The 15678-nt window shown below is 39.2% G+C and overlaps 1 protein-coding gene across 5 annotated transcripts in view; it reads right to left on the bottom strand.

The window, feature by feature from the left end:
* The window catches only part of RIC8B (RIC8 guanine nucleotide exchange factor B), a 99603-nt gene that overhangs the window by 62287 nt on the left and 21638 nt on the right, over nucleotides 1-15678 (bottom strand). For all 5 annotated transcript variants that reach the window (XR_550756.1, XR_550757.1, XM_008576413.1 and 2 more), the window contains exon 3: nucleotides 7646-8254. Coding sequence is in view for 3 of the 5 variants with exons in the window: in XM_008576413.1 (XP_008574635.1) it covers nucleotides 7646-8254 (609 nt within the window). In the remaining 2 variants the exon portion in view is untranslated. The remainder of the gene's footprint in view (nucleotides 1-7645; nucleotides 8255-15678) is intronic.

Raw genomic sequence — 15678 nt, 5'->3', positions numbered from 1 at the left:
GGAAAAAAAAAAAAAAAAAAAAAAAAAAAAAAAAAAAAAAAAAAATATAGGCCCTCTTGCATCTGGTTGTGAGATTTACCCATGTTGTATATAGTTGCTGTTTGTTCTATTTCATTATTTCAGAGCAATGCTACTTGAAGTGTAGTTTGTGGACCACTGTTGGTCCACACCATTTGTCACTGATCTGCAATACCATGAGTTCAGAAGGTGTGCATAAAATTTAGAAAGTTTTTGAGCAGTTTGACATTCTGTGTAATATTGTATTATACAAGAATTTGGTTCTGACAGTTAAGGAAAAAAATCCGGTGCTTCATCACAGGTAGGTTAAGAAAGCACTGGGGTATGATATTCTATTGTATGAATACACCACAATTTACTTATCCATCCTACTCTTGATGGACACTTGGATTGTTTCCAGTCTTGGGCTACTTTGAAAAAAATGTGCTACTACAACCATAGTTTCTACATGTTATCTGTTATCTACTGGATATATAGCCAGCAGAGGAAATGCTAGATCACAGGGTACATTATGTCAAGTTTTAGAAGGTACTGCCAAACAGTGTTTCAAAGTGTATATACCAATTTATAAAACTCCCACCAGTTGCTCTACAGCTGCATGGACACTTGGTATTGTCAGACTTTCAATTTTAGTCATTCTCATGGGTGTGTTGTAGTTTCTTGATTTTAGTATGTACTTTCCTGATGACTAATAAAGTCAAACACATTTTCATATGTATATTGATCATTTGGATATCTGTTTTGCAAAGTTCCTGTTTAAGCCTTTTGCCTGTTTCTCTATTGGGTTGACTGACTTTATTTTTATGAATTTGTAGGTCTTTTTTTTTTGTCCTTTTTGTGACCGGTAAGGGGATCGCAACCCGTGGCTTGGTGTCGCCCGCACCGCACTCAGCCAGTGAGCGCACCGGCCATCCCTATATAGGATCCGAACCTGCGGCAGAAGCGCCGCTGCGCTCCCAACGCCGCACTCTCCCGAATGCGCCACGGGGTCGGCCCAGGTCTTTTTAATGTATTTTGAATAGAGTCCTTTATCGCATACACGTTGCAAATATCTTCTCCCTCTTGGTGGCCTGCCTTTTTACTTTCTTCTTTTGATTGACTCATTTTAATGAAGATTAGCTTGGCAATTTTTTTACTTTATGGTTTGATGCTTATTTTGTCCTGTTTTAGAAATCTTTGCCTATTTAAGAGAAGTTTAACTTGTTTGAGATAAAGTCATGAAAAAAATCTTCCATAAACTTTATAATTTTACCTTGGATATTTAGGTCTGTTACTTATCTCATATATTATTTTTTTGGGTATGGTATAAGCTAGGGATTCAAATTCATTTTTTTCCATACACCCATATGATTGGTCCAGCACCATTTATTAAAAAGCCCATCCTTTCCCTACTGCACTTCAATGTTACATAAATCAGTTCACTATATATATGAAGATTTATTTCTAGATTCTTTATTCTATTCCATTAGGCAGTGTCTCAATAGGTATTTGTCAGATGAGAAGTCTTGTTTAACAAAAGTTAGAGTGGACACTATTTCCTACGGTTGATTATTCTATTATGTGACTTTCCATAAGTAATCTAAACTCTCTGATCTGCAGTGTTCTCATCTGTCAAATGGGATTAATGCTCCTGTCTCTTAAGGATGCCAGAAGGATTCAATGTAATTGCTTTTTATAAAACATTATACAAACACTTAAACAACTGTTATTTACTTCTATCATGATTAAGTTTTGATATCCTTAGGGCATCAATAATCTCTCCTCTTAAGTAATACCACCTACAAAGGAAAAAAAAGAGGAGGAAAAAAGTCCCTAAGAATGAAGGGCAAAGGAAGAGAGAGCAAGCAAGCAGGCTTGGTGTGATAGTGGAAATCAAAAGGAGATAATATTAAAAGGGAGATGAAATTCTTTATACAGGCTTCACTTTTGTTTTTGGTGGCTGGCCAGTACAGGGATCGAACCTGGATCTTGATGTTATCAGTACCACGCTCTAACCAACCGAACTAACTGGCCAGTCACTAGGCTTCACTTCTTAATGACAGATTCTACTACTGTACTATTGCTTTTTTTTCCCAGCCTGTGAAACTATGGAAGATTTCACTTTTATTTGGCAAAGGTATCAATTTTCTCATACTTTTTTCATCCAAAGATTGAACCTATCTAATCGATGCCTGAGAGAAGGCCCAAAGATCTAGTACATTGGCATTTAAGCTCATTTTCAAACATATAGAAAATATATAGAATAGAAAAATAAATAAGAAAGGGGCCGGCCCGGTGGCGCACTGGATAGTGCGCCACTTGGGAGGCGCGGCGGCGCTCCCGCCCGAGGGTTCGGATCCCACATACAGACCGGTTCCCGCTCACTGGCTGAGCGAGGCGCGGGAGCAATGCCGAGGTTTGCAATCCCGTTGCCGGTCCCCGGTCCGGTACGGGGGCAACACTGAGGGTTGCGATCCGTTGCCGGACACGGAAAAAAGACAAAAAGACAAAAAAATAAATAAATAAATAAATAAATAAATAAATAAATAAATAAGAAAATAAAATACAGAGAATAGTAAACAATGTTCCCTACTAGACTGTTAGTTCCTTGAGGGCAGTCATGTTTTACCTTGCATTTCACGTGCCTAACACAGAACTTAGCACAAATTGGACACTCAATGATTCAGCAAGAAAACATTGCACAGCCTGAAGCTTTATTTTTATTTAATTAATATCCTATCCTCTTTTCACATTTCCTTCAGTCTCTAAAATACTCATGAAACTAATCTCTTCTGTTACGATGTGACATTCCGAGTTCTATGGACATTCACTGTTTTATCTCATTAGTATCTTTTTTCCCATCAAATAACATCCTTTGACCACTCAGATACTTGTACTTTTTTGTTTATACTTGCTTGTCTGGCTCTAACATGTCTCCTGGTGCTTGTACTTTCCTATTACACTGCAATGATACCTGGGAAGCACTGGAGAAGGGAATGTGTGCTAAGTAAGAGATCTCTAGGATAACATGCTCTCTTTCCTCACAGAGAGAGATTTAGGAAAGTGCTAAAGACTATTTCAATTAACTTTTCCAAAACTGACTTTTTGTCCTGTTAAAGAAATTACTTGACCTTTTCAAACACACTACGTTTAGGAAAGTGGTGGAGAGAGGGACAGACTGACTCCACATATGGAAATAAGGCCAACTATGTTTCCCACTGAATGGAAAAAGAATCTCCAAATTAATCTGTGGATGGCATCAGCAGAAAGGCAGGAATTTAACACTGAGGCACAAATCTAAAATGAACAAATGGCACTACTTTGCTAAACCTCAAGAAAAAACTAGTCATTAGTTTTCCGTTTTTGGTGAACTGTAAGTGAAAGGAGTCATAAAAAAATATCTGCTAAAACAATTAAAAAGAAAACCAAACATCTGTGAAATAAGCAAAGATTTTTAAAAGTGAAATACCCAGGGGTTGAAAAGGTATAAACCAGCACTGCTTTTCTGAAGATCAATTTGGCAATGTATATCAAAAAACCTTAAAATTAAAAAAAAAAAAAAAAAAAAAAAAAAAAAATTTTGAAACCCTTTGGCCCACCAATTTGAGATAATGTACCTACAAAGATTGTACAACAAGAAAACTCACTGTATTAGTATTTAAAAGAGCAGGCAATTACAAACAATCTATGTGCTTCCAAACAGGGAATTTGTTAAAGATTGATAAGTCCTTACGAAGGATTTATATTCATAATTATGAGTATTCTTTACACTCAAAAGTATTTTTATACTCATGGGTATTCTTTCACAAGGATTTATCACCTTTAACAAATAAGAGTTAGAAGGTGATTGTCAAATTTTTTTTCAGTTGCAGAATCCTTTTTATACCCTAAATGAAATCTAACTTACAACCTAAATTTAAAGGGAAACAATAGCAATAGCAATAACAATCAAAGGTGTTCTTTTCAAAGTGGGAGTGAAGAACCTGGAACACTGCCCACTCGCCCCCAGAGGCCACTCCTAGGAACCTCGTGGCTTTAAGGAACACACTTTGAAAGCTACTACTCTTCAAGAATATTTACTGTGAGAGAAAGATCAAGATTCTAAAATGACTGCATTTTCGTAAAAATGTGTATTTTTGTTTATATATTATACAATGAAGAATGGTTAGAAAGATATACATCAGGGCCGGCCCGGTGGCGCACTGGATAGTGCGCCGCTTGGGAAGCGCGGCGGCGCTCCCGCCCGAGGGTTCGGATCCCACGTACAGACCGGCTCCCGCTCACTGGCTGAGCGAGGCGCGGGAGCAACGCCGAGGGTTGCGATCCCATTGCCGGTCCCCGGTCCCCGGTCCGGTACTGGGGCAACACTGAGGGTTGCGATCCGTTGCCGGACAAGGAAAAAGACAAAAGACAAAAAAAAAAAAAGAAAGATATACATCAGGGCCGGCCCGGTGGCGCACTGGATAGTGCGCCGCTTGGGAAGCGCGGCGGCGCTCCCGCCCGAGGGTTCGGATCCCACGTACAGACCGGCTCCCGCTCACTGGCTGAGCGAGGCGCGGGAGCAACGCCGAGGGTTGCGATCCCATTGCCGGTCCCCGGTCCCCGGTCCGGTACTGGGGCAACACTGAGGGTTGCGATCCGTTGCCGGACAAGGAAAAAGACAAAAGACAAAAAAAAAAAAAGAAAGATATACATCAGGGCCGGCCCGGTGGCGCACTGGATAGTGCGCCGCTTGGGAAGCGCGGCGGCGCTCCCGCCCGAGGGTTCGGATCCCACGTACAGACCGGCTCCCGCTCACTGGCTGAGCGAGGCGCGGGAGCAACGCCGAGGGTTGCGATCCCATTGCCGGTCCCCGGTCCCCGGTCCGGTACTGGGGCAACACTGAGGGTTGCGATCCGTTGCCGGACATGGAAAAAGACAAAAGACAAAAAAAAAAAAAGAAAGATATACATCAAACTGCAAATTGTGTTTACCTACTAATAGGTGAGTTTACAGGCAATTTGTATTTTCTTATTGCTTGTATGCCTTTTCCCGATCTCCTAACAATGTACATGTATTATTTTCACAAGAAGAACATAACATTATTTTTAAAGATGAATTCCTCTGTACAAATTAAGTTTTCCATATCACTTTATTTCAGTTGGTATTAACAAATTTAGGTGCTTGCTCAATTGTAGTAAAATGTCTTTCGTCTGACAATCAAGGAGATACTGAAACCCAGGTAAATGGACTGCAGCAAGTTTCTCTGTACCCTGATTAGAGATTTTTCTTTATGCTAATTTTTGAGTACCTCACTAAAAAGTACTCTATTCTTGGTTTCTGTGTCTTTTCATATGCTGTTCAATTTCTGGGAAATGTTCATCCCCCTGTTCTTCAAATGGCTGAATCATTCTCAGTCTTCAGATCACAGGAGAGGCCTTCGGAAGTCTTCTCTGACTACACTAAGTATTCTCAATCATTGCACTGCTTCTCTCCTAGTGCTTAATACAATTTGCGTTATATTATTTGCTTACTAATTTTTTTTTTACCTATTTATCTACAAAACTGAAGTTTCATAAAGGCAAATATTATGCCTATTATTTGCCAATATATTCTATAATGCCCAGAATAATGTCTAGTAATTGTCTATAAATATTTGTTGATTGACTGACTGAATGAATGACTAAATGTTGCTAAAAGTTGAATTTGGAGACTCATGAAGACATTTTTGTCTAAAAGGGTTGGCAAGAACCCTATTTTCAATACTGTTTAAATTTCTGAAAACTTCAATAGCCCAGAGTTACACTAACTGCACATATTTTATAATGGCTGTATCAACTCACCACAGGCACTAGGTCTGACATATCTGCTCCAGGACTACTGATCCTTTAACATGTATCTTTTGGAGAATAACCATTCTATAATGCAGAATGAGTATGTACCACTTCAACATTTTCTAAAGCTTCTTCTAGCCCCACTATTACTTATAACTGCTGCCCAATAATAAGGGCTAATCTTAATTTACTGATATTTATTACATGTCATGCCATACCTATACTGATGTATGGCCACTGGATTATAAATCCTTTTGGTCAGAAATCTGAACAGTGTGAGCTACTACTTTGGATTTTGTGCATAATTTAAATAACAGGGGCTCCAATAATGGCAAACCAACAGTCTCAGAGGAGCTCTTGCAACTAAATGGAGAACTTAAAAACACCCAAACAAACAGTGTAAGAAAAATAACCGTACAGGGTACCAAATAAGCACAGAGACACAGCATTTTAAATACTTCCAAATATTTGGTTTCGAAGGATAAATGGAGCATGTGGGCTTTCCACATCCTTTGCTGCCAAATCCCAGGAAAAACTGACCATACTACAGTCATCTAAAACAGCTGTTAGGACTGATCTTCAAATATTTGGTTTCAAAATACAGACCTATTTGCACTTTAAAATTCAGATGCCTGCATACTGCCACTATAGCACTGCACTGAGATAATCCTTTTAAAGTAGGCTGCTGGAGAAAACAGATCTTTATTCATGGGTGAGAACTGTTCCAAACAGACACAGTAAAATGTTAGCCTAAATCCTAAAGTCAATTGTCAGAAAAGATCATTTGCTCTGGTACCAAAATACCTTTCTTTTCTTTTCTTTTTTTTAAAAATAGGGGCTAAATTTCACTAGTTCTTTAAGTTTATATATAGAGAGTAAATGTGAAATGTTAAGATTCTAGATGGAAAAGTTTGTCTGCTTCACTTAAAATTGTTAATTTCCTTGAACTAAATTTCTTGTTTAGCATATTGTACTTGTGGGTACTCAAATATAAACTATTAAATCTGACTCTCTTTTGGGTGCTGGAAGGTCCAAGCCACAGAAAAGGATCTTAGTCTAGGAATAAGTGAAGTGGTTTAAAATAACCTTTCTTACACTTTGGTGTAAATATGCTTGTTTTCTAGGATTATGTACAAGCATGGATATCTAGTCATAGTCCTATATTTCTGATAGTTATCTAACATTATAAAGTAACACCCTAAGAGACTAGGATGCTAGGTATACACGTAGCATTTTATACTCTTCTGAGCAGACATCAATTCTGATTGACCAATTTCAACTGGCTTGATTTATCTTAACTTTTCATTAGGACGGCAGCCATTGAAAATGCCTATACCTTTATCAGCCACATTGTTTTGTTTCCTGTAATCTTATAATTTAAACCTTGTATCCTTGAAGAGGCACTCAAAAAAAAGACAAGCAATAGCACAACTCAGAAAACTAACTATATTTGGCATCTTACAAAACAGTAGTCCATCTTCACCCTGTTCTTCTGAGAGGTGTTACATATACAGAAAGAACGAAACTTACAGTGGTTAAGAAACATATCCTGGGTCATACAACTGATTAATGGGGAAATTGGAAATCTTTTCTGTTTCCCAACTTAGCATTCTCCCTTGCAACTTAGCATTTCCCAAAACCAAAAATAGCAGCTCACCCTTAAAAAGTTTCTGTACTCCATCACATTTTATGAAAACAACGGCAACAACAACTATGACCAAAAGACTAGAATGCTATGTGTATACCTAGCACCCTAGTCTCCAGGATATGTTTCTCTAGGGATGCCCCACACCAATTAAATTCCAGGTAGGTAAGAATACCCTTCTCAGCCTTACCTCTTTATGCACCTTCCAACTGTCTACCGTCACATTGAAGAGAGCTTTGAGGGCCTCAATGGCACAGTCTGTCTCCTGAGGTGAGAGAGGAGGTCCATTATGGTCTATGGCCGATTCATACTCATCGGTCCACTTGATGCTAAAGGCACTTTCCAAGATCTGGGTTAGCAGCGGTAGTCCCTGGAGCTCATAGCGCAATTGTGACCTGATGTCAGTGTGCAAAAGTGACAGGAGGAAGAGCAAGCGCAAGTCAAAGCACTTAATGTCATTGATAAATTTTCGGTCCTTACATTTTCTCAGGAGGTTACAGAGCTTTGCAGCAAGATTAAGTTCCAGGCTGAGCTGCTGTGCCATCTGACTGTTGAACACTATGTTACACAGACATTTTAATGACTCCACAATAACTGGGAACTCTGACACCTTCTCTAAAGAATCATCCGACTCGTTTAGCTTGGCCAGTCGCAGCAGTATCTGCATATTTTCCTTAGTTGTTACAGGAACTAAAACCTTTTTGTCTCTGGAGAGAATGCGGAGTACTTCCAGGCAGGACACTTGACATGTTGTTGGGACGTCCTTTACAAGGACTTTAAATATGCCTTCACAGAGTTTCTGAAAAAACAAGAACAAGTATGCAAAAATCATTATTTGACTCAAATGATTTAAAACAGACTTTTTCTTTTTTTTTTTTTGTCTTTTTTCGTGTCCGGCAACGGATCGCAACCCTCAGTGTTGCGCCCGCACCGGACCGGGACCGGCAACGGGATCGCAACCCTTGGTGCTGCGCCCACACCTCGCTCAGCCAGTGAGCGGGAACCGGTCTGTATGTGGGATCTGAACCCTCGGCGGGAGCACCGCCACGCTCCCAAGCGGCGCACCGTAGCACTGCGCCACCGGGCCGGCCCCGTAAAACAGACTATTTCTCTAGCAATGTATTTATTAATAGCAGTTAAGGATTTGGCTAGAAAAGTTTTTTTTTTTTTTTAAAAATCACAGAATGTTACAACTGAAACAAGACCTTCTTCACTTTACAGATACAGAAATTGAGGGCCAGAGAGGTTAAATTACTTGTGCTGGGACAGAGTGAATTAGTGGCATAGTAAGAGCTGAAGTAGGTGGGTTTCTTACCTTCCAGCCCAATACTCATTATATAAAATCACTTATTCTATCTTAAACTGACTAGTTTCAAATGTCTTACATAGTGTTGTTCTCAACGGATTTTTAACATCAGACTAAGTACAGTATCAGAATGGAAAGCAATCAGTCTGAATCATATCTGTTCACTTCCGAGAAGTAAAGATTAATGCCTTGAGAATTGGTTCATAATTGCCCACAGCACAGGCTCATTTAAAAAGACTCAAGTCTCCATTTCTGCTGAGTTTTAGTTGTGCTATTTCTTCTGAATTTATAGTTTTATGGCAGTAGTCTCGTGTTTCAGAAACCTTAGTACCCTCTTTAGCTGAGACCTAATAATATTTACTCATAAAATAACACCAGAGAAGAACTTCTGCTGACAAACTGATAAAAATTATTCCAAGCGTTGGGTTCCAAAGAGAGTTCAGCTAGCATATATTATGCCTTGAGCCAGTTGCAAAAAGGTGACCCCCCCAAACAGGCAGACTAACTGCAAAAAAGTGTTCTCACTCAGTAGACAAACTACAAAAAAGCCACTTTTTCTCTGGGCAGCTCTGTGCCAGGACACATGGCTTGAGAAGCTCAGAGTGTGGAGAGAATCTTAGCTTCCCTTTGTTCTCTTGATGTAGGGTACAGATTGCACAAATGTATGTTAGCAGTCCTGTTTCCAAATCTTGCTACCACTATCTCAGAACAATTCTTTTAGGATGAACCCTATCTTGTATTTCTTGAAAAGTTTTTATTCCACTGCCCAAATTTAAGAATCACTGATCATTCCCTCAAAATACAGCGTCAGCTTTCTTCTCTATAAACTGCAGGTCTGGGGTCTCCCAAGTTTACCCTTATACGTGAAGCAAGCAGGTATAACTATATCATCGCTGTGCTTCTGTACTCCATCACATTTTATAAAAACAACAGCAACAACAACTATGACCAATATAAGATTTTACAAAGTTCTTATTAACCTATCATCAGACTGTAACTCTTTTAAAAGGGGTTATCAGTGGATCAAGCATTATAGCCAAATTTAGTAAGCCATGGCTATTTCTATAAAGTTAGACTATCATGACATATATTGTCTTAAGAGGTGATTTCTAAAAATATTAAAAAATTAAAAGTCAGATTTTATACATGCAGAAAATTTCTTTGCTTAAAAGACTGTTGCCATAGTTAGTCTGCTCTGACAACCCAAAAGAGGTTATTAGAAAACACTTTAGAGACAAGTGCTATTCAAAAGTATTGTCTGTGGATTAGTGACAGTTCACAAACTGTTTGTTACCAGACCATGTTGAGATAGGTACATAAGTTGAGACAGCTATAAAAAATTGAGAGTATACATTTGGAAACCTTTATAGTAATTTGATTTTGTTGTGACATCTAAAGATATAATTACTTCTTTTAGTCATTTTGTTTTTGTATTTTATAAAAGTGCCGGTCTACAGCAAATTAGGGAAAAATAAACAAACAAAACCCGCTGATCCTTCATCACAAATAATTTGACAAACACTCTTCTAGATAATATATTTTATCCTTATAAGTTTTCTTCAACTGTACAATCAAGGCAATAAAACTGACTCAAATCCCAGAGTAACAAATAAATAATATAAAGTTTTACAAATATGCATATGCTTATCTAAGAGCTTAATTGTCAGGCACTGTAGAAGAAACTGATAGTTGTACACAAAAATCCATTCTCCTGTTCTTATGTAGTAACAGAACTGTGGCAAAGCCCATGGATGCCTAGCTACACCACATTCCCTAGTTGCTTTTCATGACCACATGATTGAACTCTTGCCAATGGAATGTGGGTGGACACGTTCTATGACACTTCCAAGTGTGGGTCTTTAAGACAGTGAGTATGCCTTCTCAACTTTCTTGTCTCCTTCTACATCCCAGAACCTAGAAGTTGCAGCCCTGTCTAGGCGAGGACAATGCTCAGATGATTAAAACATGACTTGACAACTTGGAAGGAACCAGGCTCCTGAATAAATTCACAGAGCAAAGCTACCCACCTGCCAGGATGATCTCCTCAGAGCTGTTAGTTAAAAAGGTAATAAACACCTATATTCCTTATACCACATCTATCTTGGGGTCCCTTTGTTGCAACAACTTAACTCTAACTTAAAAAGAATGGACCTTTGAAATATGGCATCCCATCAATGCCCCATACAGAACCACATGTGCCATTATTTCATAAGTAACAGACATTAGTTGCCTCCTTAGTACAGTAGGCAGTGGGTCAGTCTCATAAGAAACAGATATTAAATTTTACCTTGATGACTAAGCAACTACTCTCTGTATCTAATACCAGGAGTTAGGCCAAATTGGTCTGGTTGTGCCATGGCTGGTTTGTACATTCGTTTGTTCATCTATTCAACCATCCATCAAGAATTTGCTAAGTGTCTATTTAATAAATCCAAGGCAAAATGGGGAGACAATGGTAAACCTGTCAAATATCTTCTAGGGATCAAAATCTGTAGGGTCACATTAAGTTTGAGATGCCTACAGATATGTCAAATAGGAATCTGAATGTATGGGGCTGGAGCCCTAAGTAACCATCATGGCTATGCTTTCTATAAGAGTAAGGGCATTTCAAGCTATAGGAGTGGATGGCATCACCTAGAGGAAAACATACAGAAAGAAGGGGGACTAAAAGCCCTGAAAAATGCTAACACATAAAGGCAGGGGTGGGATGAGGGGATGAAGAAACTGATAAAGGAGATTAAGAATCAGCAAGAGGAAGTTCAGGAGTGTGGTTCTGGAAGACAAGACAGGAGAAAGTATTTTATGTAGGGAGTGGTCAGCTGTAAGATCAAACAGTTTAAGAATTTGGCAATGCTAGATTACAAATGACCTCAATAAAAGCAGTTGCTGAAGAATACTTTGGAGGTAAGAAATGTGAGAAAGAAGTAGATACCTTTCAAGACATGTGGCTATAAGGGAAGCAGAGAAATGGGATCATAATAAGGAATATACGGTCAAGAGAGGCTGTTTTCTTTTTCTTTTTTCAAAGCGAGGAGGTACTAGTCCACGTCTGTATGATGAAACAAATTAAGAGTTTGGAATTAATCCAGAGAGAAATGGGGAACTTATCACAGGGTATTAAGCAAGGGAATATTTAGATTTGTACTTCGGAAATATCTCTCCAATGTTAATGCAGAAAATGGATAATAAAAGGGGGCAGGACCATAAACAAGATCAGTTAACAGGTTCTTGCAGTAGTCCCAGTGAGGAATGATGGAGGTCTGAACTAAGGCAGTGGCAGTGGAATGGGAAGAAGAGGAGAGAGAAGAGATTTTAAGGAAGTAGAAGTGACTGAATGATTGGCAGAATGATAGGTCAAGAGTGAAGGAGGAGGCAAGGAACCTCCCAGGTTTCTAACCTGGATAACCTGGTTGATAGTATTATCATTCACTCTTGAGACAGAAAACTCATTTCCTAAAGTTGGCAGCAAAAAGAAAATGTTACTGCCTGGTAGACATTTCTCCTTAACTGTCCCATGGTGGATACCTCAAATAAGACACATCCAAACTCAATAACTAGGAAGGGGTCAGATTTCCCCATGACTCACCTTCCTAAAACTCCTATTCAAGTACTTATTGTGACAATATCCTTGATCCAAGCACAATAACCTACTCTCTAATACCTGCATGAACTTCTATGCTTTTTCTTGCGTTATTTCCTATACTTAGAATGTCTTCTGGGCCGGCCTGGTGGCGCACTGCTACAGTGCGCCGCTTGGGAGTGCGGCGGTGCTCCCGCCGAGGGTTTGGATCCTACATACAGACCGGTTCCCGCTCACTGGCTGAGCGAGGTGCGGGCGCAACACCGAGGGTTGCGATCCCGTTGCCGGTCCCGGTCCGGTACGGGCGCGACACTGAGGGTTGCGATCTGTTGCCAGACACGAAAAAAGACAAAAAAAAAAAAAAAAAAAAAAGGAAAAAAAAAAAAAGAATGTCTTCCCAACCCCTGACCTTCCTAAATCATTCCTATCTACAAACCATATGACATCTTTTTTGCCATTCCCCAGCTGGAAGTAATCTCTTCAACCTCTAAATCCAGCTATTTAATCTCTACCACTCTTGTAGCACTTAACACATCTGACCTTGAATTATATTTATAGAGACTTATCTCTCTTATCAGCTTTGTGTGTGTGGGTGGGGGTGTTGTCTGATATATTTCTATTCTTCCATAGGTACAAAGATGCTGTCAAATATGTTGAACACTTACACACATACATACTAAGTGTGACATCTTCAAAGCACTGTGTGCTATAGAATATTATGTCCCAACATTAAAGCTCCGGGTTTAATTCCCAGTTGCCACTTACTTTAGACGAATGACTGAATAAACTGGTCAACTTCTTTAATTTCCTTATCTGTAAAATGGGTATAATAGTATTTACTTCATAGGTTGTTAGAGGAAATAAATGAGATGAAGTGCATGTGCTGTCCTAGAACTAAAGTCAATAAATGTTATTTATCATTATAACTATAGCGCATGTACCATATCTAGTATTACCATGTACTTTAGTAAGAAGCTGGAAGGTATAATAATAATGAGTTACAATTAGACAGACTTGACTTTGTTATTTATTACCTGTGAGATCTGGGCAAATTTATTGGATTTCTCTGAGCTTTAGTTTTATTATCTGTAAAATGGGGATAATAATTCCTGAATTACAATACTACTTTACTAAATGAGATGACAGTACACAGTAGGAGCTAAAATTTTACATTTCCAAGAACAAAACCTGTAGTTAAAGATCTCAGCCTATAGCAATGTCATGAAGGAGACTTGCTTTTCTGATTGAAATAATAAGCCCACATGTAGATTTGACATAGTTTTTCTCTCTGACATTAGCGCTTATCAAAAGGATTTAATGAGCTGAGGGTTTTGTAAATTTTTGTTATTAGTTGGTAAATCCAGGTAAAGATTAATAGCTGAACAAAAAGAGTCCAATTTCCAGAATCAGAATGTTGAAAGTTGGAAGAGGCTACAGTGATCACTTAATATTAACAAACACCAGCAGTGCAAAAGGTTCTATAAAAAATTGGTTCTGTAGGCAAGTAAGTTTGGGAAACTCATAAGGCATATTAAAGTATTAAAGACTCTCAGATATAATATGGAAAAGAAACCTATTTAATTTTTTTAACTGATATTTTCTTAATTTATCAGACCACAGAACCCTTTTAAAAAAATAACGCCTACTAACATACTCAGGACAAGGGGATGTCTTTCTCATTTTACAGATATGAAAACTGACTCCCAGAGAGGCTGAATGATTTGCTTAAGGTAGCACAGAAAGCAAAAATGGGAAAAGGGACTCAAATTCTTATTATTTGGCTCTCAGTCCTACTCTTTTCATTCTACTGGTATCTAATGATATATAAGAAACAAAGCAAAAATGGGTACTCATAACATTAAAAGCAATTCTGGGTTAAACTAGGCCTGTGAAGGGAATTATTGAGGATGGATTTTTATTTCCCTCCTTAAATAAACAGACCTAAGTCCTTAGACACGGTTCTACCTTTTTCTTTTTTTAATGTGTGTGTTTTTCTCTTGTAGTGGTAGTGAAATACATATCCCTAGTCTTCCACTTTCTCTTTAATAAGAATGGACTTTCCCTCCACTTCTTTGCTCATTATGACTACAGTCGAGCCACATGCTTGATTTGTATTCTCATTCAAATCAACCAGTACTCCTATAGTGATGGGATAGAATCCTGCTCTTAAAATAGTTTATGCACATTCATCTGAGAGATGTGGCCCAGTGCCAGGGATACTTAAAGTCACAGGATAATCCTGGTGCATCTTCTTGAACTCCTACTTTATACTAAAAGATTTATATGGGAGAAGGGGACTTTCTACATGAAAATAAACAAATGTATTACAAATCACAATACCAAAGTCACGTAAATTTTTAAGATAAAAAATGAGATGTCAAAGGAATTTTTGTAGTTCAGGTAAACTCCCTTTGATGATGTCTCCCTGGCCTCTCAAGGTTATGCCTACACTTCTCTGATGGCCATCACTGGATACATATTCCACAGGGATCTAATTTTAGTTCTTAACTGGAGCTGAAGGTTAGCCACCTAAAAGTGATTGTTCTAAGCTTCTGCCCTCTGTATACAGCATGAGAGAGAGAGAGAGAGAGAGAGGAGAGAGAGAAGAGAGAGGGGGGAGAGAGAGAGAGGAGAGAAAAGAGAGGAGAGAGAGGAGAGAGAGAAGAGAGAGAAGAGAGAGGAGAGAGAGAGAGGAGAGAGAAAAGAGAGAGAGGAGAGAGAAAAGAGAGAGAGGAGAGAGAGGAGAGAGAGAGAAGACAGAAAAGATGGGAGGGAAGAGGGAGGAGGGGCGGGGGAGGGAAATGGAGGGACGGGGAGGAAGGAAGGGAGGAAGAGAGAAAAAGATGAGGTGGTATTAAATTTTAAAATAAGCCCACTATAATTAATAGTTGGAACAATGTTGTCAGTTCCACAAGACAGACCTATTCAAAAACTGTATTTTACAAAAATATGAAACAGTTAATGACTTATTGCTAGAATTTCAAAATGTGCTTTTAATAAAGGCTAGAGAGAGGATTCTGGAGGTCAAATTTGGCTTTTTATTTTTTTCATTTTTGTCTTTTTTACTGACCGGTAATGGGATCGCAACCCTCGGTGTCGCACCCGTACCGGGGACCGGCAACGGGATCGCAACCCTAGGTGTTGCGCCCGCACCGCGCTCAGCCAGTGAGCGGGAACCAGTCTCCAAATTTGGAATTTCTTTATAAAAAGTTAAAGGTGATGGGCCGGCCCGGTGGCGCACTGCTACAGTGCGCCGCTTGGGAGCGCGGCAGCGCTCCCGGCGAGGGTTCGGATCCCACATACAGACCGGCCGCTCACTGGCTGAGCGAGGTGCGGG

This window comes from Galeopterus variegatus, unplaced genomic scaffold, assembly GCF_000696425.1.
Source record: "Galeopterus variegatus unplaced genomic scaffold, G_variegatus-3.0.2 Scaffold1346, whole genome shotgun sequence".
NCBI lineage: Eukaryota > Metazoa > Chordata > Mammalia > Dermoptera > Cynocephalidae > Galeopterus > Galeopterus variegatus.
Note: the sequence above shows the minus strand (reverse complement) of the source record. Positions and strands in the feature narration are given on the sequence as shown.